General features: G+C 49.6%; 1 protein-coding gene across 1 annotated transcript in view; it reads left to right on the plus strand.

Moving 5' to 3' along the window:
* The window catches only part of PPFIA3 (PPFI scaffold protein A3), a 963,828-nt gene extending 939,015 nt beyond the window's left edge, over nucleotides 1–24,813 (plus strand). The window contains exons 30-31 of the mRNA XM_078655169.1: nucleotides 10,396–10,463; nucleotides 22,567–24,813. Coding sequence (XP_078511295.1) covers nucleotides 10,396–10,448 — 53 coding nt within the window. The 3' untranslated portion in view covers nucleotides 10,449–10,463; nucleotides 22,567–24,813. The remainder of the gene's footprint in view (nucleotides 1–10,395; nucleotides 10,464–22,566) is intronic.
* The last annotated feature ends 2,486 nt before the right edge of the window (nucleotides 24,814–27,299 follow it).

Genomic DNA, 27,299 nt, shown 5'->3' on the forward strand with positions numbered 1-27,299 from the left:
CACGGAAGTGTCAGGAGACCCTATGGCATTAGTATTACTTGACGCTGAGAAAGCTTTTGATAGGGTCTCCTGGCCTTTCCTTTGGGCCACCATGGCTAAGCTAGGTATACAGGAAGGTTTCATTCAGGCAACCCAAAAATTGTTTATAAACCCTAGGGCAACAGTTATGGTAAATGGCAACCTAACCAAAGAATTGACCATCTCACGGGGAACTCGGCAAGGTTGCCCTTGCTCACCGCTGCTTTTTACCATTTACATAGACCCTTTTATTCGTAAATTAGAAGGGAATGGCAGAATTAAACCCATAATTTCTCAAAATGTTGTCACTAAATTACTGGCCTATGCAGATGACATTGCAATTGTAACAGCTGAGCCAAAAACTGCCATGAGGGATATTGAGGAGGAGACGCGCCAGTTTGGCCTAGTATCCGGTTATGCCCTTAACCAGGGAAAAACGCAGATTGTCCTGAACAAAAATAGCTCGATGGGGGATCCCAGAGTTTTGGACCAAGCTACCTATTTGGGAATTAATATCACAGCTGACCTGGACAAACTGGTTGACATAAATCTGAAACCTCTGATACCAACCATGCAAAAGGACTTGCAACGATTAGACAATCTACACCTTTCCCTTATTGGAAGAGTTAATGTTATCAAAATGATTTTCTTTCCTAAGATCTTATATCTGTTTAAGACAATATGCCTAGAATTCTCACCTGCTTGGCTTAAAACACTTGAACAAATCTTTCTAAAGTTTGTCTGGGCTTACTCACAACCTAGGCAGGCAGCGAAGCTTCTCACACTATCTAAGGATAGAGGAGGACTTGCCCTCCCTAACCTGAAAGCGTATTACTGGGCGACTGTACTACTATATAGTAGCAAACTGCTGCAGAACACCCGAGAACCCGAGGAAAGAGGGCACTGCACGCCTTCTATCTTTCTATTACTAATTGGGTATGAAAACAGAGGGTACTTTTGGAAGCACCAATTCGATAGTTACCACAAGAAAGAACAACTTAAAACACTCCTTAGCAGCTTCAAAGTATGGAAAACTGTTAAAAAGTTAATCGGTCTAGGGAGATGGTCCTTCTACACCCCCTGAGGTAACAATTCGAGCATCCCAGGAATCTTTAAGGATAGCTACATGAATAGATGGCTCTAGGCAGGGGTTGTACAAATTGTGTGTCTTGTCTCTCCTGCTGGGATTCTGTCTTTTGAAGCGGTGAAGAATAAATTTGGTTTAGCCTGGCAAGATTTTTTTAAATATCTGCAAATGAGAGATTTTCTGGTACATAAAGTGGGGGGACAGGGGGGCCTAAGAAGTAATGAACTAGTCGAGACCTTGATTCATGACAAGAAAAAAGACAAGAATGGAGGGATCTATTCACGAATAATAGAGTATTTTCCAGATGATATGATAAAGACATCACAGAAATGGCAAGAGAAAGTGGGGGTTACAGATGCTCAATTTAACTACACCTTTTCTTTGTCACACACGGTTCTTATGTCACCCAAACTGCAAACGCAATTCTATAAAACATGCTTTGGGCTATATTACACTCCCCATAGAATAGCTAAGTGGGGGAGTGGAAAAAGCACACACTGCCCTAGGTGTGGCTTGTACAGTGCTGACGCCGTGCATATCTTTTCAACTTGTATAGGTTTAAATCTTCTTAAAAAAGAAATTGAGAAATCTTTAACAACAGTGGTAAAAACTCTGGTATTCCTATCTAGTGAAATAATTCTACTCAGGGCCACAGATCCCAATAAACCTCAGGTGGGCCACAAACTTATATTTATAGCTATGGCGGTGTTTAAACTATGTATTGCCTCTGCATGGCTAGATTCCCAATCCCCTTCCTTTAACCAATGGCTCTCTAGATTCCTGGCCATCTAAAATATGGAGACTTCTATATACAGACAAAAGGGTAGGAGACATCGAAAAATTGGCATGAAGATCTGGTCTGGCAATCAAGAAGGAGTTATGGGGGAAAGAAACTATACACAGGGGAGGCCGCCCCCCACTCAAAAGGATTCCAACAATAAAAGGCCTCACCTGAACTGCACCTATCTAGACTCTTACGTGGGATCTGACAATAATGTTTTCGCCTTGTCCTCTTAGTTTGTTAATTTCCACTACTATACTTCGTCATGGTGCCCTTTCAATACTTAACAAACTGTCACCACAGGTCTATACTAACTCGTGAAAAAATGTGTTGTGTGAAGAGAGAGTACCTCACGGTAGCAACACCCGAGGGGGTTACTGACCAATAATTGCCAGTCTACCCTCTTCTCATCATTGGCCACTCTCTCTTTGCCCTGAGTCCCTCCGACGCGTGTAGAGCTCCCGGTGCCGAGTCCCTCCGGCGCGTGTTGAGCTCCATCGGAGCTCTACACGCGCCGGAGGGACTCGGCACCGGGTGCCTGACATTGAGGGGCTACCCAGCGGACACGTGATCTTTCGACATGGGGTCCATTTGCGAATAATGGTTGTAGGTATGCAGTGAATGGACAACCATCAGGTCTTGGGAACTATTAAGTGTGAAGAATAAGAGTATAGAACCCCCTAAAAGCCCTGACGAAGTTGCGTAAACTCTTGGCAACGAAACATGTTGGTGGAAATGATGGTATATTGGTAACCATTTTTAATGGGAATGCTTTCAGACAGGAATAAAATTGGATGGCCAGTAAGCATTACCCGGTTTTAAATAGTGAGAATTCTCAAAATGTCCTTGTTTGAGTTTTCACTGGGCTTCTGAGAGCACATTAGGGGTCAGTGCAGTGGGCACATTTTATGGTGTTCTTTTGTCTTCACTATATGAGTTTTTGCTTAAAAGGGAGCACATAAATTCCTTTTTCTGCATATATTTTCTTTCTCGCACATAAACAAAAAAGAGAGAATGGCCAATGATGAGAAGTGGGTAGACTGGCAATTATTGGTCAGTAACCGCCTCGGGTGTTGCTACCGTGAGGTACTCTCTCTACACACAACACATTTTTTCACGAGTTAGTATAGACCTGTGATGACAGTTTGTTAAGTATTGAAAGGGCACCATGACGAAGTATAGTAGTGGAAATTAACACACTAAGAGGACAAGGCAAAAAACATTATTGTCAGATCCCACGTAAGAGTCTAGATAGGTGCAATTCAGGTGAGGCCTTCTATTGTTGGAATATGAAGATCTGGTCTCCCTTGTTAGAATGGTACCAGCTGCAAAGTTAAAATCGAATCAGATATATGATGCTATTGTTTTTGAGTTATACCACAAATAAGCAATGTATATTTTTTCTTTTGTTTATCATTTTGTTATTAGTATACTGTACGATATGTACCTTACGTTCTGTTTGATCGGGGGTGGTTGGGGGGGGAGATAGGAAAACTGTTGGTGGAAAATTCTTGAATAAAGATGTTTTAAAAAAAAAAAAAGGAACCCTCTCCAATTTAATCTCTCCTTCACCATCTATAAAATTCCCCAAACACCAACCCTTCTATCACATTCAAATTGTCTGCCTGCTGTGGATTCCTACTGTTGCCGTAGCCGGTTGGCGAGTGCTGATTTGCAAGATATGTTCTGGGTATGCTATGGGCTCACACACTTCTGTACTGAGGTGACTGATCAGCTGTAAGGGTTTTCTGAATACAACAGCATGTGCAGTTGAGATGTATGCCAACTGACATTTGTTTGTGGACTTTAAAAACATGAAAGGCCCTCTCCTGCTTCCTTGATTTGGCAATAATCCTTGCGTTCTGTTCAGTTACGTGCCTCTGTAAGACTGCAGTGCCACCCCCTAGAGCGGGATGCCAGCATGTGGTTATTGCCCGGGTGGAGGCCAAGGGCATGTTGCTCTGTCGCAAGGAGGCTAGGGTTCTTTGGAAGTATCCTCTCTCGCTGTGCTGGTATGAGCTCATTAGAATTTTTTGCGTTCACAAAGTAAACTACCTTCTTCCATAGAACAATATTGTTTGAATCCTTCCTGCACAACATCACCCATGCTTTGTGGTGATTTGCGTAGGATCATTCTGGCTTCCAGATGCACAAGTTACTTACCTTCGGTAACGATATATCTGCAAGAAACAGTAGTTAGTGTTAGATTCCTTACCTTAGAATATCCCCAGGCATCAGACTGGATCCGGAAAGTTTTGCGTAGCAGTACCCCGGCGCGTTGGTAGGCGTCGTCTGCGGCTCTGCGTCCGTCGTCGGCGCTGGGATGACGTAGCCGGAGTACTTAGACCCCGCCCTCGGGCGCTGACGTCAGTTCTTATACACAGCTTTTCTGCGCCAGAAACGCAGAGCCATGATAAAAACCAACACCGGTGCCATGAAATTAGGGCCCTCAAAGGGAATACCTTAACCCTAGATATCGGTTCGCAGAACGAGGAGGATGGGTGGGGCGGTAAGGAATCTAACACTAACTAATGTTTCTTACAGATATATCGTTACCGAAGGTAAGTAACTTGTGCATCTGAAAGAAACAGGTTAGTGTTAGATTCCTTATCTTAGAATAGATACCCCAACAATACCAACCCCGGTGGTGGGTCTGCGAACCAATGATCACACCAGAAAGTCCTGGAGAACAGAACGGCCGAAAAAGCCATCTCCCCGGACTTGGCTGTCCAGGCAGTAGTGTCTAGCGAACGTGTGCAGCGAGGCCCACGTAGCTGCCTGACAGATGTCCTTCAAGGGGACTCCCCGACCCAGGGCAGTAGTAGCAGCCGTGGCCCGAGTGGAATGGGCACGCAGCCCCACAGGAGGCTCCTTTTTAGCCAGTGAATAACAAGCCTTTATGCACAAAATGACCCTTCGAGAAATGTTCCTTTTGTGCACCGCCCGTCCCTTCTTAGCGCCCACGTAACCAACAAAGAGCTGGTCATCCACCCGGAACTGGCGAGTGCAGTCCAGATAGAATGAGATCGCACGTTTTGGGTCCAGACGTGGAGCTTCTCTTCCCCTATCAAGGGATGCGGAGGCGGAAAGACGGTGGGCATGGTGATGGACTGCCCGATGTGGAAGGCTGTGACTACTTTGGGCAGGAAAGAGGGACGTGTTCTCAAGACAACTTTGTCCGGATGGACAGAAATGAAAGGAGGCGTAGAAAATAGAGCCTGGAGCTCACTCACCCTCCTGGCAGAGGTGATGGCAACCAGGAATGCAGTCTTAAGAGTAAGAAGACGGAGAGGGCGATTGTGAAGTGGCTCAAAGGGAGCGCACATCAGATAAGTCAGAACAAGATTCAAGTCCCACTGAGGCATCACGAAAGGGACAGGAGGAAACATGTGAGTGATGCCCTTCAAGAATCTATTTACAACAGGGGACTTGAAAAGAGAAGGCTAATCAGGAAGCCTTAAGAAGACTGAAATGCCAGAGAGGTAGCCTTTGACAGTGCCCAGAGCAGAGCCCTGCTGAGCAAGAGAAAGAAGAAAGAAGAGAACCTCTGAAAGGGGGGCAGAGAGTGGATCCACAGCCTTTGTTGTGCACCATGCCACAAATTTGTTCCACCTGCAGGTGTATACCGTTTTTGTGGAGGGACGCCTGGCTGCCAGAATCACATCACAGACTTCAGTAGGCAAGTCAAATGGCCTCAACTGCCGCCGCTCAATCTCCACGCATGGAGGTGGAGGCTGGACAGGTTCGGGTGGAGGACCGTCCCCTGCTGCTGCGACAGAAGGTCCTCCTGAAGAGGCAGACGAATCGGGGGATCGACTGACATGCTGAGTAGCTAGGTATACCAGTATCTGCGTGCCCAGTCCTGAGCCACAAGGATGACTTGGGCCCGGTCGCGCCTGATCTTCTTCAGCACTCTGGGCAGAAGTGGTATAGGCGGAAAGGCGTACACTCGCGACGAAAAGCGTCTCCGAGCCAGTGCCGCCTTGGAAATTCCAGCACGCAGAACTGATGACATTGCGCGTTCTCTTCGGTGGCGAATAGATCTAACAAAGGCTCTCCCCATCGCTGAAAGAGGCCTTGCGCCACGTCCGAGCTCAGACGCCATTCGTGATCCATCATGGACCGGCGGCTGAGTTCGTCCGCCCTGCCGTTCAGAGAACCTGCCAGGTGTTGAACCACCAGGGTGACGCCCTGGAATTCCACCCATTGCGAGAGGCGCAGAGACTCCTGGCAAAGGGTCCACCCCACCCTGTTTGTTGCAGTACCACATGGCGGTGGTGTTGTCTGTGAACACCTGCACTACACTTCCCCGGACAGATGGAAGGAATGCCTTCAGTGCAAGTCGGATCCCCCGCAGTTCCAGAAGGTTGATATGGAGCCGGGACTCCGTCGGAGACCAGAGGCCTCTGAGCTACGCCTTTCCCATGTGGCCCCCCAGCCCAGGAGAGAGGCATCCGTCACGACTACGTGCTTCGTTTGGGGTAGGGAGAGGGATCTGCACCTGACCCAATCGCGGTCCGTGAGTCACCACTGCAACTGTCTCACAGTGCCCTCCGAGATCAGGACGTGGTCGGACAGGTTGCCCTGATGCTGGGCCCACTGCAACTTCAGGTCCCACTGCAGAGCCCGCTTCCGCCACCTGATGTGATGCACCAGAAGGATGCAGGAGGCCATCAGCCCCAGAAGCCTCAGCGTCAACCTGACCGAGACTCGGGGAAAAAGGCTGAAAGATGGGAATCAGAGCCTGAATATCCCGAACCCGCTGCTCGGGAGGATAAACCCGAAACTGCGCCGAGTCCAGAAACCGCTTCGATGAAGAGGAGCTTCTGACAGGGGCACAGGTCTGACTTCGGCACATTGATGGAGAACCCCAGCAGGTGCAGGAGGTCGGCCGTAGTCTGGAGGTGGCTGACGACTGTCTGGGGCGAGCCCGCCTTCAACAACCAATCGTCGAGATAGGGGAAGACTGACACCCCTAATCTAAGCAGATGAGCTGCGACCACCGCCATCACTTTCGTGAACACCCGAGGGGCGCTGGTAACGCCGAAGGGGAGCACGGTAAACTGGAAGTGCTCGCGGCCTACCGTGAACCGCAGGTAAAGCCGGTGGGCCGGTAGGACGGGGATGTCAAAATATGCGTCCTGCAAGTCCAACGCTACCATCCAGTCTTCTGCGTCTAGGGCAGCTAAGACCTGAGCCAAAGTCAGCATATTGAACTTCTCCTTCCGGAGGAAGCCGTTGACGTTCCGCAGGTCCAAGATAGGTCGTAGGCCCCCTTTGCCCTTCTTGGGAACCAGAAATTAGTGGGAGTAACAACCACACCCTACTTCTGGCCCAGGAACGCGCTCGATGGCCCCCTTGGCCAAGAGGGCCGTAACTTCCTCTTGCAGAAGTTGCAAGTGATCCCCGACACGCGGTTGTACTGCGGTGGTATGGCTGGAGGGGTCGCCTCGAAGGGGGGGGGGAGTAGCCCCTTCGCACGATTTGCAGCACCCATCTGCCCGAAGTGATGGAGCGCCAGTGGAGGAGGTGATGGCGAACCCTACCCCCCACTGGCGTTGAATGGACCTGAAAGCTCGGACTAGGAAGGCTTTGAGGCGGATGCTGCTGGGGTGGATGTGGACTGGTCTTGCCGCTGTCCCCTGGCTCCGCCACGGCGGTTACCACGTCCGCTGCCGCTCTGGATGTTAGTCTGCGGCCCGTGGCTGGCAGGACGTGAGGGGGCGCCCCTTCCTTGGCCACGAAAGGAGCGAAAGGCAGAAGTTTGCTGCCTTTGTGTGCTTTAAAATACATCAATCTCTCTCCTATTGGTAGTTCCACCAGAGTAAACAGCGGCAAAAGAGTGCACAGTAGCGCTTGGAATGTCCGATATAATTAGCGCCATAATGACATGGTGTAAAATGTCACATTCCAAATTAGGGCCTTAGTATTCCTCGCTTTGTTATTCCCAGTTACAGAATAAATGCCTCCCTAAGTCAGTAGTCCTTTATATACAGCAGAGTGGTTCAGGCACAGTAGTCTCGGATATCCACATTGTTAAAGAAAGCTCAGTCCTGCCGCTTTGTTTAGCGTGCTTTTCCACATGCCTCTCGCTTACCACATCCTAAAAAGATTCATATCTGTCGGGGTCAGTTTGTATAGCTGAACCGCCCTTGAATTGAATAATTCAGCCGCGGCACAGACATCCTTTCTCCCGTGGCGGTTCAGGCACCTATGAACAATCTCTGCTCCAAAACATATACACACATATCCAAACAAAGTCGCCGCTGGTTCCCCAAGGCTCTTCAAAGTGGCAAATGTGCAGCAGGGTAGGAAGCCCCTACATATCCAACAATCCAGTTTACCACTATGACACGGTCCATCTGGCGTATACAAATTAACCCTTAAAGCACCTTATTACCCCTTTGGACTACTCATCCCTCCACACTAAAAACTCCTTACTACCTCTGTACACTACCCTTCCCTGATCCTTACATACTTCTTGATACCGCTACATCCTACCCATCCCTGAGCACTAAGAACTTCTTACTACTCCTATATAAAAAGAAATCCGATATTTAAAAAAACACGTATTCAATTGTAATTTTTTACATGTATTACTTATTAATTACTTTAAATGTAATCATTTAAAATGATTATACTAAACTACTTAAATGTAATTTAACTTACCATTACAATTTTTGGCATAACGTTAACAAAATATGATTGTCTATATACACACAATCTGGCATAACGTTAACAAAATATGATGTCTATATACACACAATCTCTCTCTCTCTCTCTCTCTCTCTCTCTCTCTCTCTCTCTCTCTCTCTCTCTCTCTCTCTCTCTCTCTCTCTCTCTCTCTCTCTCTCTCTCTCTCTCTCTCTCTCTCTCTCTCTCTCTCTCTCTCTCTCTCTCTCTCTCTCTCTCTCTCTCTCTCTCTCTCTCTCTCTCTCTTTCCCCCACTCCCACCCCGCTCCCCCCAGCAGGAACGGCTTGCCGTTTATGAACCTAACCTAGCTTCTTATAGGCTTCTATCCATTTGTATTTGCGGCCTTTTCTGACTGCTTTTGGGGACAGTGTGGTACATTCCAGCGAGATATGGATGCAGTTTAAGCATGCTCAGCGTATGAGCATCCTTGCCATTTTGGAACACTTTGCTGCTATGATAGCCCTTACCATAACAGGAATGCAAGTGTTGTCTGCAGTCTCTCAAGCATGTATTCGTTAATGCCAATTGGTTATGGTTTCTAATTCATTTTAGATGGTCTCTGTAGATCCACACACTTAACCTGCCCAAGTCCCAAAAGGTTTCCATCCTGTCTTCTTCCTACTCCATGAAAAAGAATCGCCAGACGTGGGTCTGGGCGACCTAATGCACTGCTCTAATCACTCAAGGGAGTGTAAATCAAAATTGTTTCAATAAATGTCAAGAAAGTTTTATCTGTTCAATAGTGTTAATCTCAGTGTTCCGTCATCGATGTAATAAACGACATCAGATTCATGCTTGTAGTGCTGAAGTTTCTTTATAGGGAATCCATAGGGAATGTTCAAAGTCACATAATCCCAAAGTGAATGAAACAATTCTTCACAATCAGTTTTGTTTAAAAGTCCCAATGCATTTCGGGCTTTAAAGGTAGCCCTTCATCAGGGGAATCTAGAACAACGATATCTGTGTTTTAGTATAAAGCAACATGTCTGCAGACGTTCATACAACTCAAAAGGATGCGAAGAAGGCGAAGATGATAGTGATAGTGGAATGAAATGGGACTGAGAGAAATAAGAGTTATTGTAGATTGAACTGTGACTAAGGGAGGATAAAGAGGTTTTCAACATGGGTTAGTGAGTATGCCAGTGGTAGCCAGAGAACAGGCTGTTAGAAACGGTGAGAAAACTGAAATAGCCGTTATATTGTGGCTCAAACAGTGGAGTGATTCATGCTTATACAACAGTGTTCTAGCTGGAATTAGAAGGGATGTGAACGTGACCTTCAAAGTGAATGAGCAGGCTTTTCAAGTGATCGTTGTTAGCGTGAGGTGGGGTAAACGCAAATCAATCGTCATTTTTTCATTTCATTTTTCATTCATGACCAAAGGCTTGCAGGGCCTTTTCCTTTTGCACGCAATTGAATACATTGTCTAAATTTGATTCCATGTTATATCTTTACCTTTTATTTGTTCTAACTGAGTGATTCTAGGTTGCTTCTGATTTTGATTCTTCCTACTACAGACATACACTAGAATACTAGAATGTTTCCAGCAGTTGTCTTTATAAGACTTTGGAAGTCATAAAGGGTAAAACAAAAACTCAACCCTAGTCGTTCTGAAAAACGACAACAGAAGTGTTTAGAGAGCCTAGCGACAGGTAACATTGAAAAGGTTGTAACTCTAAATAAGGTACTTATGTTGAGCTTAAACCACTTGTTACTTGTTATTCTTTTCTTGTTCAACTCTCAGAATCTCTGTTGTCAGTTATTCATGTCTGGAGTGTAGGTGTACCACTCAGTGAGTATTTGTGTGTCTTTCAGGTAGCACCTCTGGAAATCAGCGTGGAGAGAATGTCAGGACCTACTCCTGTTAATATTAGTCTGAAGAGGTAAGCTTATGACGGCACAAAGTGCTGATACCAGCTTAGTCTATGTGGGTCTAGTTGGATAGAAATTATGAGCAGAGAATTGTTTTTTTTTTTATATTAAACGTTTTGTAAAATCACATTTTGATGGTCAGCAAAGTGCAAATCTAATAAATAAACTCCTTATATACTGAGTTAATATTCTGTTTGGGACTTCAGAGCGTTGGTGAACCCCTTGCAAGATAAAGACACTTGTACCTTAGTTAGGGTTACAGGGCCAGGTTGACTTTGCGGACGTTGTAGTTTGCTGCAGTAGCAAATTAGGGTTAACAGTAGAAAACCTGAACAACAAATAAACTTGAAAGGTAGGCGGCAAGTACTGCAGTGTTCTGTGGCATTAGTTGTGTGCAGGGAGCAAGGATATGGTGGAGAAGAGTATTGGGAGATGCTCTCTACCTTGAGCAGCTATGAGCAACGCAAGTGCAGTGTGCAGCACAGGCAGAAGAAGTGGTTTGAATAGCATATACTTCATGAGGTTGTTGGAAAGACACCAGTGCAAAGCTAATCTGAAAGAAACAGGTTAGTGTTAGATTCCATATCTTAGAATATCCCCAGGCGTCAGAATGGATCCGGAAAGTTTTGCGTAGCAGTACCCCTGCGCGACGGTAGGCGTCATCTGCGGCTCCGCGTCCGTCGTCGGCGTCGTTGGTCGCCGGGATGACGTTGCCGGAGTACTTAGACGCCGCCCTCGTGCGCTGACGCCAGTTCTTCTTTTTTCCGCGCCAGCAAGCGCAGATCCAGGAAGAGCAGTACTCCTTAGTCACTTTTTGACTAACTTTTTTCGATCTATTTTGGATCTCCTCTAGTCGTTCATCGACTCCAGTGCCGGTAGGGATGCCCGGGTTCAAGCCCTGTGACGACTGTAGCCGACTGATGTCGGGTACTGACCCCCACCGTCGGTGCCTTCATTGCCTCGGGGCCGACCATGATGACAAGTCGTGCCCCGACTTCCGGGCCTTGATGTCTACAGCTAGACGGAAGCGGTCCCATAAGCGACTCGAGATCCAGCAGTCGGCCCAGCGCCGCTTGAGGTCCCGGTCCAGGAGGAGGTCAAGGGACCGGTCGCGGGTCCACAGTCATCACAGCTCGGCGAGTCCACACCACTCGTTGGGTTCAAAGTCCTCAGGTAAGTCGAGGCACAAGAAGTCGAAGAAGCGACATCGGTTTTCTGACTCCCCCCCCCCCCCCCCCGACGCTCGCACGACGCGGCCGGGGGTTCGGGCTACACAGCCCACGCGGCTCTGCCGGAGCCGCAAGGGCCGCATCCAGCTCCACACCCGCCGGTCCCTGGGCTGAACGCAACGCCGGAGGAGATCAGCACCTTCCTCATGGCCATGAGGTCACACTTTCCTGCGTCGGGTCCCGGCGAGGTGCCTTCGGGCGTCCGACCGGTGCCGCCCAGTGCCGTCTTTGACGCCGATAGGTGAGCCCTTCACTGACGATCCGGCTCCATCATTTCTTCCTGACCTTCAGGAGATGGAGGATGAGGGGGATTGGGAGGGGTCTGAGGACCCTCTGTCACTGCAGTGCCAGTTGAGTCAGGACTGGATGGACGAACTTGGGAAGACTAGTGGTCTGGACACTTTGCCCGACACTGATTTTGTCTCCCCTCCTACCGTGGCTACGGAGGAGGGGGCTGCGTACAGCGTGGTGTTGACTCAAGCAGCCAAGGCCCTGGCTCTTGAGCTCCCAGTCACGGCCGTGAGGACTAACCTCCTAACTGAGGTACACTCCAGGGCTACGGCCAAGTCCTTAGGCCTCGGCCAACGCCAGCAGACTTCCGCCTTTTATCCCTTTTGTGGCCAAGGAAGGGGCGCCCCCTCACGTCCAGCTAGCCACAGCCCGCAGAACCCACCTCAACGCGGTCGCGGACGTGGTAACCGCCGTGGCGGTGCCGGGGACACAGGCAAGGCCAGCCCACACCCGCCCCTGCAGCATCTGCCTCAAAATCCTCCTAGTCCGAGTTTTCAGGCCCATTCGACGCCAGTGGGGGGCAGGGTTCCCCATCACCTCCTCCACTGGCACTCCATCACATCAGACAGGTGGGTGCTGCAAATCGTCCGAAGGGGCTACTCCCTCCCTTTCGAGGCGACCCCTCCAGCCATGCCACCGCAGTACCACCGCATGTCGTGGGATCACTTGCAACTTCTGCAGGAGGGAGTTACGGCCCTCTTGGCCAAGGGGGCCGTCGAGCGCGTTCCTGGGCCAGAAGTAGGGCGTGGTTGCTATTCCCACTACTTTCTGGTACCCAAAAAGGGCAAAGGGGGCCTACGCCCTATCTTGGATCTAAGGAGCGTCAACGGCTTCCTCCGGAAAGAGAAGTTCAAGATGCTGACTTTGGCTCATGTCCTAGCTGCCCTGGACCCAGAAAACTGGATGGTAGCGTTGGACTTGCAGGACGCGTATTTCCACATCCCTGTCCTGCCGGCCCACCGGCGATACTTGCCGTTCACGGTAGGCCATGAGCACTTTCAGTTTACCGTGCTCCCCTTCGGCCTTACCAGTGCCCCACGGGTGTTCACGAAAGTGATGGCGGTCGTCGCAGCTCATCTGCGCAGATTAGGGGTTTCAGTCTTCCCCTATCTCGACGATTGGTTGTTGAAAGAGGGCTCACCCCAAACAGTCGTTTTCCACCTCCAGACTACGGCCGACCTCCTGCACTCGTGTCTGCCTGTGTCCTTCTCAGAAGCTCCTCTTCATCGGAGCGGTTCTGGACTCGGCGCAGTTTCGGGTTTATCCTCCCGAACAGCGGGTTTGGGATATTCAGGCTCCGATTCCGGTCTTTCAGCCTTTATCTCGAGTCTCGGTCAGGTTGACGCTGCGGCTCCTGGGGTTGATGGCCTCATGCATCCTTCTGGTGCATCACGCCCGGTGGCGGATGCGGGCTCTGCATTGGGACCTGAAGTTTCAGTGGGCACAGCATCAGGGCAACCTGTCTGACTACGTCCGGATCTCGGAGGGCACTGCGAAACAGTTGCAGTGGTGGCTCACGAACCGTGATTGGGTCAGCGGCAGATCTCTCTCCCTTCCCCACCCGGAACACATAGTGGTGACAGATGCGTCCTTACTGGGTTGGGGGGGCCACATGGGAGAGAGGGAGATCAGAGGCCTCTGGTCTCCGGCGGAGTCCCGGCTCCACATCAACCGTCTGGAGCTGCGGGTGATCCGGCTTGCACTGAAAGCATTCCTTCCCTCTGTCCGGGGAAGTGTAGTGCAGGTGTTCACGGACAACACCACCGCCATGTGGTACTGCAACAAACAGAGCGGGTGGGGTCGTGGACCCTTTGTCAGGAGGCTCTGCGCCTCCTGACATGGCTGGAACACCAGGGCATCACCCTGGTGGTTCAACACCTGGCAGGTTCCCTGAACGCCAGGGCGGACTAACTCAGCCGCCGGTGCATGATGGATCACGAATGGCGTCTGAACTCGGACGTGGCGCAAGGCCTCTTTCGGCAGTGGAGAGAGCCTTGGTTAAATCTATTCGCCACCGAAGAGAACGCGCAATGTCATCAGTTCTGCTCGTTGGAATTTGCAAGGCGGCACTCGCTCGGAGACGCTTTTTGTCGCGAGTGGAGCTGCGGTCTGTTGTAATCCTTTCCGCCTATACGACTTCTGCCCAGAGTGCTAAAGAAGATCAGGCGCGACCGGGCCCAAGTCATCCTTGTGGCTCCGGACTGGGCACGAAGATACTGGTATCCAGAGCTACTCAGCATGTCAGTCGATCCTCCGATTTGTCTGCCTCTTCAGGAGGACCTTCTGTTGCAGCAGCAGGGGACGGTCCTCCACCCGAACCTGTCCAGCCTCCACCTCCATGCGTGGAGATTGAGCAGCTGCAGTTGAGGCCATTTGACTTGCCTCCTGAAGTATGTGATGTGATTCTGGCAGCCAGGCGTCTCTCCACAAAATCGGTATACGCCTGCAGGTGGAACAAATTTGTTTAATGGCGCACAGCAAAGGGTGTGGATCCTCTCTCTGCCCCCTTTCAGAGGTTCTCCTCTTCCTTCTTTCTTTTGCCCAGCAGGGCTCTGCTCTGGGCACTCTTAAATGCTACCTCTCTGCCATTTCTGCCTTCTTGAGGTTTCCTGATCAGCCTTCTCTTTTCAAGTCCCCTATTGTTAATAGGTTCTTGAAGGGCATCACGCACATGTTCCCTCCTGTTCCTTTCGTGATGCCTCAGTGGGACTTGACCTTGTTCTTACATTTCTGATGTGCACTCCTTTCGAGCCACTAAACAATTGCCCTCTTTGTCCTCTTACTCTTAAGACTGCATTCCTGCTTGCCATCACCTCTGCCAGGAGAGTGAGTGAGCTCCAGGCTCTTTCTTCTAAGCCTCCTTTACTTTCTGTCCATCCGGACAAAGTTGTTTTAAAAACTCGTCCTTCTTTCCTGCCCAAAGTAGTTATGGCCTTTCACATCGGGCAGTCCATCACCTTGTCCACCTTCTATCCGCCTCCACATTCTTCTAAGGAGGAAGAGAGGCTCCACCGTCTGGACCCAAAACGTGCTATCTCCTTCTACCTAGATCGCACACACCAGTTCCGGGTGGACGACCAGCTCTTTGTTGGTTAAATGGGCGCGACGAAGGGGCGGGCGGTGCACAAACGGACCATCTCTCGATGGGTCGTGTTGTGCATCAATGTCTGTTACTCCTTGGCTAGGAAAGAGCCTCCGGTTGCGCTGAGGGCCCATTCCACTCGGGCCATGGCGGCTACTACTGCCCCGGGTCGAGGAGTCCCCTTGCAGGACATCTGTCAGGCAGCTACGTGGTTCTCACAGCACACGTTTGCTAGACACTACTGCCTGGACAGCCAAGTCCAGAGGGATGGCTTTTTTGGCCGTTCCATTCTCCAGGGCTTTCTGGTGTGATCTTGGTCCGCAGACCCACCGCCGGGAATGGTATTGCTGGGGTATCTATTCTAAGGTAAGGAATCTAACACTAACCTGTTTCTTTCAGATGCACAAGTTACTTACCTTTGGTAACGATATATCTGTAAGAAACAGTAGTTAGTGTTAGATTCCTTACCGCCCCACCCATCCTTCCCTTTCTGCGGACCTATATCTAGGGTTAAGGTATTTCCCTTTGAGGGCCCTAGTTTTATGGCACCAGTTTCGGTCTCTGTTATGGCTCTGCGTTCCTGGCGCGGAAAGCTATGTACAAGAACTGACGTCAGCGCGCGAGGGCGGCGTCTAAGTACTCCGAGGACGTCATCCCGGCGACCACAACCTGGACGACGGACGCAGAGCCGCAGACGACGCCTACCTACGCGCAGAGGTACTGCTACGCAAAACTTTACGGATCCAGTCTGACGCCTGGGGATATTCTAAGGTAAGGAATCTAACACTAACTACAGTTTCTTACAGATATATTGTTACCGAAGGTAAGTAACTTGTGCGACAGGGCTTGAGGTGTACTTCCTCCCTTCGTCTTGTCTTGCTTTCCCTACTTGGTGGGCGCTGGGCCGCCCCTCTCATCTCCTCTCCTTAACACATCCCCTGTGGGGTTCTGTGTTCCTCTAAGCTGATGAGGTCCTATTCTGCCTGGAGGGGGACTGGGGTTCTCCTGTCCCTATGATTTGTCCCCTGTGGGGCCCTGTGTTCTTCCAGGCTGAGGGGGTCCTCTCGTAGACCCTCCTCCCCTCTGGGTATGGCTGGGGTTTCCGTTCTACGTTAAGGAATCTGCAGATAGTAGTCTATATCAGATGTACAAGTTACTTACCTTCAGTAATGATGTATCTGGTTGAGACGATTCTAGCCGCAGATTCCTTCACGATCCACCCTTCCTCCCCGTTTCTGCGAGGACCCTTCTCGGTCTCCTGCACTTGCCTGCCGCAGAGCGGCTGTCCTCGATGAGTGCCCTTTTCTTACTCCCTCCCTAGGGGGATGCTCGCCTTGTTGTTGCTCCATTCCTTCCTTCTGGTGATTGGGTGATGACTTTCTGGGTACTTCTGTGTCCCTGCACCTTGGTTTCCAATGAAGGGTTCGCTCGTGCTCTGCTTCCTTGAGCGGCTTGCAGTTCTGACTCTCGCAGTCCTTGGGTTGAGATCCCTTGGCTGGGTCTCAACCCTCAGTTCTTTTAGGAGATCCTTCCTGCTGGTGTTGCCTGGGGGTGAATTGTCGTTGCTCTTCTGTCTTGACCCTGGAACCCTTCTTTGTTCTGGGCGGTGGTTACAGACTTCTTCGTCTGTTGCGCATTCATTCATATGCTTCCTGCTCCGGGGAGGCTGTTGTATTTGTCTAAAGGCTTGCTTTCAATAGCTGCGCTCTGTTTTTTCGTTCCGTGACTTAGTGTCTTAGTACCTGGCACTATTCTGGATGGTGTTGTTCCTCACAATTGTTTCTTTCCCTTTTGATTAGCTGGGCTTTCGCACACTGCTCCAATATTCTCACAATTTTGTTTGTGATGGCTCCGCGTTGTGGCGCGGAAAAGTTCTCCGAAGAAAATTGACATAGGCGCGCCGGGGTGAGACTTATGTATCCTCGCTGACGTCACGGATGTGGACGGCGTCAGGATGGAGTCACGTGGTGCCGACCCCCCGGCGCGCAGGGATGTTGTGGCAGAAGAGTTAGTCTCGCGCCTGCGGATAATTCTACGTTAAGAAATCTGCAGCTAGACTCGTCTGTACCAGATACATCGTTACCGAGGGTAAGTAACTTGTACGTTTAGAAACGGGTCGCGAAGCCACCACCACCACTCGTCCTTGAAGTCTTTGCACTCCTCAGGTAAGTCGAAGCACATTAAGTCAAAGAAGCATTGTTGCTCTTCGACTTCTCCTCGTTCGTCGGCCGACGCAATGAGGGATGCGGGTGGTATGCCTCCCGCAGCTCCGCGTGTGGAGCCCGAAGGGTCGAGTCCGAGGTTCCCTCCTTTTCCGGGACCCGGGGCAAACCTTACCCACCTTCAAAGCTTTTACGAAGCAATGCATGCCATTTTTGGGCAGCCCATCTCCTCTGGCGCGCCTTCAGGCCTGTCAGACTCGACTGGGGGCCCTGGGCCTTCAGCTCCGGCCCCGGTGCCCCAAGGTCCCCTTGGATCTAGGCCTGGATTGGCGCCGGTCACCCTCATAACACCTCCCCAGGTTCTGATTCCACCAGAACCACGTTCGCAGCCGACGCCTGTTGTGTCCCCAGCCGGCGTCGACCCCGTCCTCCACCCTGACATGGACACGTGCCGGACCAGCGTCGACCGACGCCCGATCCGGTGCCGACGGGTACTTTTGTACCTCTGTTTTACCCTAGTGCTCCTTTCAGGCCAGATTGGCAACCAGAGGAGGATAAGGAGGACTGGGAGTCGTCTGGAGACCCTTTAACTGACTAGTTGGAATATGATCCGGAGAGGAGTTGGAGAAAGGTCTGGACACCTCCCCAGACCCTGGCCTGTTGCCTCCCCCTACCGTGGCTACGGAGGAGGGAGCTTCTTACACAGTTGTGTTGCTTAGTGCGGCTGAGGTTCACAACCTCAAGCTACCTACAGTGGCAGTCAGGACTAACCTCCTGACAGAGGTGCTTCAACCAGCAGCGGGCTCTTCGGAGCTCCTGCTGCTGTTTAATGAAGCCCTAACTGACATCGTTTTGGGCACCTGGTCCAGGCCCAACACAAGGGCTCCTGTGGATAGGATGATTGCCTGACCCCGGCTCCGGGTGACCCCATTTTCCTCTCCCAACATCCCATCCCTGAGAGCTTGTTGGTCCAAGCCTCAACGTCCAAAGGCGCATTCCCTACCGCACAAACTGATGGGGAATCCAAAAAGCTGGACCATCTTGGGAAGAAGATGTTTTCTTCCTCCAGCTTGGGACTGCGGTCAGTAAACACTGCATGTCTTTTGGGCGTTACACCCACTCTGTGTGGGATACGGTCGCGCAGGTGCTGCCCCAGTGCCCGGAGGAGGCCCTGGCCTTGCTCTCCAGTGCAGTCGCCAAGGGGAGAGACGCGGCCAAGTTTACCATACGATGTGAACTAGACACCGTCGACTCGCTAGGCAGGACGATTTCAACGTCGATATGCCCTTCGACTCTACGCTTGGCAGAGGTCGACTGTTTTTTCTGGGGATGCCAAACTACCCTCATGGACATGCCCTTTGAAGGCCGTCGCCTGTTTGGCGACAAACGGACATCGCGCTAGAGCGCTTCAAGGACTCTCGAGCTACGGCCAAGTCCTTGGGCCTCTCCACCACCCGTCCTGTGCAGTCTGCTTTTCGCCCCTTCGTGGCTACGGAAGGAGTGCCTGCTACATTCCTCCCAGAGCCACAGGCCGGCGCAAGCTGTTCAACCCCTGGGTATCCGGGGACCCACCGCCTTGGGTCTGGGGGCCAGCGAGCGGGCCAGTCCACCACCGCCCCCTGTGCAGCAGCCTCCAGGATTCGCCATCACCTCCCCCACTGGCGCACCATCACGTCGGACAGGTGGGTTTTGCAGATAGTCCGAAGGGGCTACTCCCTCCTCTTCGAGACTACCCCCCCAAGCATTTCCACCTCAGTACCATCGAATGTTGGAGGATCATCTGGCCCTTCTCCAATAGGAAGTTATGTCTCTCATGGTCAAGGCAGCCATCGAGCATGTTCCTGTCCCAGAAGTAGGTCGTCGTTGTTACTTCTACTACTTCTGGTGCCCAAGAAGGACAAGGGCCTGCGTCCTATCTTGGATCTCAGGGACGTCAACCGCTTCCTCCGGAAGGAGAAGTTCAAGATGTTGATGCTCGCTCAGGTCTTGTCTGCCCACGAACCTGAAGACTGGTTGGTAGTACCGTTGGACTTGCAGGACGCTTATTTTCACATCCCCGTCCTGTCGGCCCACCGGAGTTACCTGCGGTTCATCGTAGGTCACAAACACTTTCAGTTTACCATGCTCCCCTTTGGCCTTGCCAGTACCCCTCGGGTGTTCACGAAAGTGATGGTGGTGGTCACAGCTCATCTGCGCAGATCAGGGGTTCCCCTATCTCAACGACTGGCTGTTGAAGGCGGGCTCGCCCCAGACTGTTGTCTCCCACCTCCAGACTGCGGCCGACCTCCTGCATTCGCTGGGGTTCTCCATCAATGTGCCAAAGTCACACCTTATCCCCTCTCAGAAGCTCCTCTTTATCGGAGGCGTTCTGGACACAACACGGTTTCGGCTTTATCCTCCCGAACAGCTAGTTTGGGATATTCGGGCTATGATTCTGATCTTTCAGCCTGTATCCTGGGTTTCGGTCAGGATGACCCTGAGGCTGCTGGACCTCATGGCCTCTTGCATCCTGCTGGCCGATCATGCCAGGTGGCATATGCGGGCTCTGCAGTGGGACCTGAAGTTACAGTGGGCGCAGCATCAAGGGAATCTGTCAGATTGCGCCCAGATCTCGGAGTGCATTACACGACAATTGCAGTGGTGGCTCACGAACCAGGATTGGGTCAACAGCAGATCCCTCTCCCTTCCCAAACCAAAGCACACAGTAGTGACGGATGCATCCCTTCTGGGATGGGGCGGCCACATTAGAGAGGCGGAGATCAGAGGCCTCTGGTCTCCGGCGGAGTCCGGGCTCCACATCAATCCTCTGGAGCTTTGGGCGTTTTATCTTGTACTGAAGGTATTCCTTCCCTCTGTCCGGGGAAGAGTAGTGCAGGTGTTCACGGACAACACCACTGCCATGTGGTACTGCAACAAACAAGGCGGGCGGGGTCGTGGACCCTTTGTCAAGAGACCCTCCATCTCTGGACATGGCTGCAACATCGGGGCATATCCCTGGTGGTTCAACACCTGGCAGGTTCACTGAACGCCAGGGCGGACGAACTCAGCCGCAGGTGCATGATGGATCACCCATGGCGTCTTCGCTAGGAGGTGGTGCAAGGCCTCTTTCAACAGTGGGGAGAGCCTTGGTTAGATCTATTCGCCATCGAAGAGAACGCACAATGTCAACAGTTCTGCACATTGGAGTTTCCAAGGCGGCCTTCGCTCGGCGACGCTTTTCGTTACGAGTGGAGTTGCAGCCTCCTGTATGCCTTTCCGCCTGTACCACTTCTGCCTGAGTGCTGAAGAAGATCAAGCGCAAAAGGCCCAAGTGATTCTTTTGGCACAGGACTGGGTACGAAGAGTCTGGTACCCCAAGCTCCTGAGCATGGCTATCGATTCTTCGATCAGACAGCCCCTTCAGGAGAATCTTCTGTCGCAGCAGCAGGGAACGGTTCTCCACCCGAAGCTGTGCAGCCTCCACCTCCTTCCGTGGAGTTTGAGTGGAGACTGTTGACAGCTTTTGACCTACCTCCCGGAGTTTGCAATGTCATCTTGGCAGCCAGGAGTCCATCCACAAAAACAATATACGCCTGTTGATGGAACAAGTTTGTGGCATGCTGCACAGCAAATGCTGTGGATCCCCTTTCTGCCGCTCTTTTTGAAGTTCTTTTGTTCCTGCTTTCTTTGGCGCTGCAGGGCTCTGCTCTTGGCACTCCTAAAGGCTACTTGGCAGCCATCTTTTCTTTTCTTCGGCTACCAGATCAGCCCTCTTTGTACAAGTCCCCTATTGTAAGTTGGTTCTTCAAAGGCATTATTCATCTCTTTCCTTCATCACCTTTCATAATGCCTCAGTAGGACTTGAATCTTGTTTTGACTTATCTTATGTGTGCTCCCCTTGAGCCTCTTCACAACTCTCCTCTTAGGCTTCTCACCTTGAAAACTGCTTTTCTTGTTGCCATCACTTCTGCTTGCATAGTGAGTGAGCTCCAAGCTCTTTCTTCTTAGCCCCCTTTCTTCTCAATACATCCATACAAAGTGGTGCTTCGAACGAGGCCCTCGTCACTTCCCAAAGTTGTCGCTCCTTTTCACATCGGACAGACTATCACTCTACCCACCTTTTTCCCGCCTCTGCACCCTTCCAAGGAGGAGGATAGACTCCATGTCTGAAACGTGCGCTGTCTTTCTACCTTGACCGCACTAAAGAATTCCAGGTGGCGATCAACTCTTCGTTGGCTATGTGGAAGCCAAGAAAGGTCGGGCTGTCCAACAGCGTACCATCTCAACATGGGTTGTCCTTTGTATAAAGATTTGTTATGCTTTAGCTAAAAAAGAACCTCCGGTGGGGCTGCGGGCGCACTTATCGACATCTGCCAGGCGGCCACGTGGCCATCTATGTAAACGTTCACCAGATATTACTGCTTGGGTGGTCAAGTCCGGAGGGATGGTGTCTTTGCCCGTTCTGTCCTCCAGGATTTTCTAGTGTGAACTTGGGTCGCAGACCCTCCTCCGTGGTTGGTATTGCTGGGGTATCTATTCTAAGGTAAGGAATCTATAACTAATAGTCTCTTTCAGATGAACAAGTTACTTACCTTTGGTAACGATGTATCTGTATGAGACATATATTAGTTATAGATGCCTTACTGACTCATCCATCATCCCCGCTCTACGAACTGACTTCTAGGGAAAGGCACTCCCCTGTAGGGCCCTAGTATTGGCGCACCAGTGGCCAGTGTCTTTCATGGCTCTGCGCTTCTGGCGTGGAATTGTGTGTCAGAACTGACGTCAGCGTGCTGGGGCGGCGTCTTAAGTAGGCACTGCAACGTCATCCTGGCGACCACGACGAAAGACGCCGAATCGACCGACGCCACCTTCCGACGCGCAGGGGTACTGCTAAGAGGAAAAATTCTCTGGATCCAGACTGACGCGTAGGGGTAATTCTAAGGTAAGGTAAGGAATCTTTAACTAATAATATGTCTCTTACACATACATTGTTACCGAAGGTAAATAACTTGTTGTTCAGTGGGGTAGGGTCAGTGTATTGTGTGGTGACAGAAGAGCATTTGGTGAGCGAGAGTTGAGGATTAATAAGAGAATGTTTTGGCCCTCATTGAGAGAAGGGCAAAGAAAACACTATTAGATGGCTTGCTGAAGAAAGAGAAAGAAATAAGGGAAAGTTGAAGGTGACAATGAGTGTTACTGTGGCTATTTGTTTAAGTAGCATTTGGTGATTAAGAATTTAGTTAAAGGAAGGGCAAGTTGGAGAAGAAAGGTTTTAAGGAGGTCTTGTTTTCGCCTGTGGAATATGTTATTTTATCACTGGAATGAATATACTTATCTTTGTTATCCAAATTTGTGTCCTGTCTTTCAGGTAATGCAAATGGGCAATAAGGCCATAGGAGGCACGTTATCATCCAATCAGGCACTGAAGTGGTGATGCTGCACTTACTGGCTACATACTGTCCTTGCTTTGGAGCCAGAGGATGGATGGGTGGTGCCTTCTCCATATTCCCTTCTAAGGGACAGGAAGAATGGGCAGCAGTGAAGCTTCCCTGGTCACACCCTCTTTCTACGGACTAGAGCTCACATTGCATGGTATCCCACGGGCAGTGTAGAGCACAACAAGACACGACTATTCCCATTTCTGATTCATTTATTGGTGGGTGGGATTGCAGGGGAATTGTGTGGTTCTTTTTTGACAGTCCGGTGTGAAAAATAGGATGCACAGTGGAAAATATGTACAGAAATGCAGCTGAAATTTCGAATTCCGAATTGCAAAACTGAGTATTCAGCTGTTGTCTCCTTCCAGGAATCCATGAGCCATGCTAATGCCATTTGTTTCCATCCCATGTTTGCATCCAGTGAACTGGAAGGAAGAAGGGTTACTCCATTTCAGCTGGGGTTGAAGGTGGAAGAGGTAGAGGAGAACTCTTGTGTTTGTCATATAATATTTGTATCTGAGGATTAACCAGTACAAAAGACTTGGAGGATAAGCCAAGGTCAAGTGCTGTGACAGGTGGGCTGAATCTGTAGCCCATAACAAGTGCTGTTGTCAGGTCTTTATAGAACTCATGTAGTATTGTCAAAATGAGTGTCTGAGTGAAAGTTCTGCCTCCTATGGAGCACTCATCTAAAGAGTTCTAAGAAATGTTTCCTCAGGAAGATCTCAAGTTTAGGCATACGTGCATTTAAATCAGATTACGTAGATGTACCTGTGCATTGCGTGACTTTCTGAATAGGTGGACAGTATCACATGATTTACAGGTCTGTTACTTGATTTTCAGGCTTGGTCACTGAAGATTTGGGGAGGTTGTTGCAGGATTTGTAGGTCTCTGCCTCGTTAGAATGGCTTGGTTATTGAAGGGTGAGAGTGTTACAAAGTGTCTGAATATGGCCTGTGCGTGTTCTGACTCCTGAAAAGATGTTGGTGTGTTTTGGCAGAATCTCGAGCTTTGGTCTGCCTTGGTTGGGCTTGGGTAACAGGAGGCAACATTTTTAAATATCAAATAGTGATTTATAGTTCTTACACTCTTGCCCAACAGTGGCGGTTAAGCTCAGGAAAACTGGTATTTTGAGGGTCATAACTTTTGTCAGCTGGTCCCTAGCTTCAGTTTTACGTTTCACAAATCCAAGAAAGCTGGATAACTCTCCATGGTCCTCTTCACAAGGACAACAGACGGGCTCACCAAATAATTCCGAAAACAGTTTGTCATTGGAACCGTGACTCGAGACCTTATCTGGCTGCAGACTGCAGCATCCTTTTTGCAGAAACCTTACGATTTTCCTAGTTGCCTCAAAAGTACAACCACACATTTGAACCCTTCTGCCTTTTACTTTACAGGAGCTCAAAATTAGTGTGTTACATTTGGTGGTTCACATACATTTTATGGAGCTAAGAGTTTCAGTGCCCTGTGTTTTTTCAGTGTAAAGGCAATACACATAGTTGACTTCAAGCAATTAGCTGTAACTAACAGTTTCTAGTAAAGTCTTCTCCTATCATTCTCAGACATCCTTCGATCTTTCAAATATATCCTCCATAATGTTCAAGGATCCAAGGTAATTTCATCTAGCATCCAGTTTAGGGAGATCATTGTGAAATCCTGCAGTTGCCATTCAGAGGAGTGACGAAAGAAGAGTTCCACCCCAAAACCTTCCAGCTACGTTTCATATGAGATTTAATATTTACTTCATCCAAGATGTATGATAATATCTGATGGATAATTCTAACTACAGATTCTTACCTTTTGGCTTTTGTCAGGCGCCTGACTGGATTTAGAAACTTCCTACAAGAGCTTCTACACAGCGTGAAGTGACACATCGGACTCCGCTGCGGCTTTGTCCTCCCTCCAGAATTGATCACACAGCCCATATGCACTGATGTCCGTTCCTTACTTTCCATGCCCTTTGATGCAGATCAGTAACTCCGATACAAAACTTGTAATTCTTGTTCACCAACTTCAAAATAATCGCGAATAAGGTTAGCGTCTGCTCGGTTTTTACCAGCATAACCAGTATTTTAATGTACAAAAATTTGGAGAATCCCCTAAAGCCAGTATTTATTTCCCCGTTATCAGTACACACTTTAAACAATAAAATATAAGAAGAAAGCACTTTAAAATGTGTTCCTGAGCTGCCTTAATGATTCACGACTGATAATTAAAGTAAATAAAGACAGAAAGACCAATTTAAAAATGAATACAGGTGATATTATATAAAATTCTATTGGAATATCATGCCTGGGTCTTTGCATAATCTTAAAACAAATGACTGGTCTTTTTCTCTGGGAAAATGGCAAACATATTCTCGAACAGTGTGCAAACAGAGGAAATGCCCCCTCTGAAAAGAACAGGATTTAAAATGTGCCACACCTGGAGAAAACATGTCACATGCAGACTTGCATGTCATCTACTTTTGGTGCCCAAGTCCCAAGTGTGACTTAAGGTCTTGCAACTAGTGCTCCCTGATGCACTACAAGGCTATCAGGGAGAATGAAGTGAAGCTGTACATTGCCAAGTGCAAGAAGCGAGGCAAGTTGCATTCAAAGGCCCAGTCCGAGTCACAATCCTCTGGTAAGTCGAAAGCCAAGTTGAAGGATTAATCTTAACTCAAGCATGCAAAAACCTAAAAGAGGAGGGGGGGGGGTCAACCTCTCCCTGCCACTGATGCTCAAGGGAGAGGTTGCTCAGACAGCGCTCTAACGACTAGACTCTACTGCCTTCATCTGACTCTGGCCCCATTCCATCGATAAGCAGATGCACTCCGAATTTCACAAGCTCTCGTCAACTTTACAGCAAGATGGGGCCTTCAAGGAAGCAGGACTGCAGCTTTTATGGACTATTCCGGCTCCCCGAGAGCAACTTCAGCCCCATAGATCCACTGGCACCCCAGTTGAACTCTTGCTAGCGGGGCCATCCCTGACACCAACTGACTATGCTAGGCCCACACCAGCTCCTTTTTGGTGCCTGACTGCACTTACATGTCTTTGCCAAAGACCACTCCATTTCCAATAAGGTTGGCGCTGTCCTCGGATCCAGATTCAAGGCCAGTCTTGAATCTGGAATAAAGTGTGTATAGGTATTGAGCAAAGCCATGCTACAGATTACCAAAACCATACCTTGAAATAGGAAGGTGCACCAATAGTGTACATGCCTTGATGCCAATATCACTGATAGTTGAAGGCTATCAGATTTTTGGTTCGGATTCTGGTGCTATGTTGGGTATTCAGCTCTTTTCCCATTATGAGAAGGAGGCGGCAGACACTGTGCTTCCCCCTAACTACTCTGTTGCTGGTTGTGTTTGGACCTTCAGAATGCATGACTCCTCCCTGAAACTGAGTTGGACTCGCCATTGGGTTCATCAACAGAATAACAAGCCTCTTTCATGGTTATAGTTCTTATAGATGCCAAGGTGTTAGAATTGTAGTTGCCATTGTAGAAACTTAGGCTAATATGCTCACAAAAACATTGCAGCCTGGTCCTACTTCTGAACCTCTGCTGCCTGACAGAGTCCTTGGTGGTGTCCTGGTCCAAGCCACTCTCAGTACCGTGAGTCGGCCTATTGCTGGGAGCCACACAGATCTGCCTGTGAAATCCAGCCTTTCTGGTACTGCATTTGATGGTTCCATGAAAATAAAGGTAGATTTGCTCTGCAATGATAGTCATGCCACAACACGCTCCCTAGGTTTATTTATCCGATTTTCCGGGTCTCTGCAGCAGCACAGGCTACTTTCAGGTTCTTGCCTATTACAAGTGGTAACCTCTCAAACTGTTCATCTGCCTGCTCAGCCTTTTGCTGCTATATAGGATAAGGAGTTGACTGAGGCTGTAGTCTTCAGCAAGGACAGGAATCGTCCTCCTCTTAATTGCCAGCGGGAACAGCTCCCAAACCACTCTAATTCCCCCTCCAGTGGTTGTCCAGGCTCATAGAGGGCCAATTTTATTTTTGAATGGCCAACATGCATGCAGTTCCTTCAGCCCGATGTTCTTGAAGGTTTATGACCTGGCTCTTCAAGTGATTCCTGCAGCACAGCGTCTGGATACCTTCTTGGGTGATTATCCATGCTATACAAGTACTACTTGACATCCCCCCTCTTCCAGTTACCCTTCATCATGTCTGCCTGGGAGATTGGATGGTGCCTGGACTTGAAGGATGTGTACTTCCATGTGCCTTTCCTGCAGTCCCACCATTGTTTTCTCCACTTCGTTGTGAGGTTGGAACACTTCCAGTTCCAGTTCCAGTTCCAAAAGTTATGCTGCCCTGTGACCTCACCTTAACCACAGCACCTGGGGGCCAATGTATGGTTCACGTATTCTCATACCCAGTGCTTAGTTTGTGTAAAACAACTACTAATCATCACACTCCTACAAGTGTAACAATTCGAACTATTTCAGGCTCCCAAAGCTATAAGAAGGTTTTGAGCAGCAGGTAATAGTAATTCTTAATGTATATTGAATTAATAATTAACTGTTGTAGTACTCCCTAAATTAGCCAGACAGCGCCACCTTGTGGCAGACTGTCCCAAGCTCTGGAGTTGGCAATTAAGTGCAAGTGCCAAGCACTGGAAACCTCCGGCTAAAATTAAGCACTGCCCATACCTCGACAAAT

Source organism: Lissotriton helveticus, chromosome 7 (genome assembly GCF_964261635.1).
Source record: "Lissotriton helveticus chromosome 7, aLisHel1.1, whole genome shotgun sequence".
In the NCBI taxonomy this organism is placed as follows: Eukaryota; Metazoa; Chordata; class Amphibia; order Caudata; family Salamandridae; genus Lissotriton; species Lissotriton helveticus.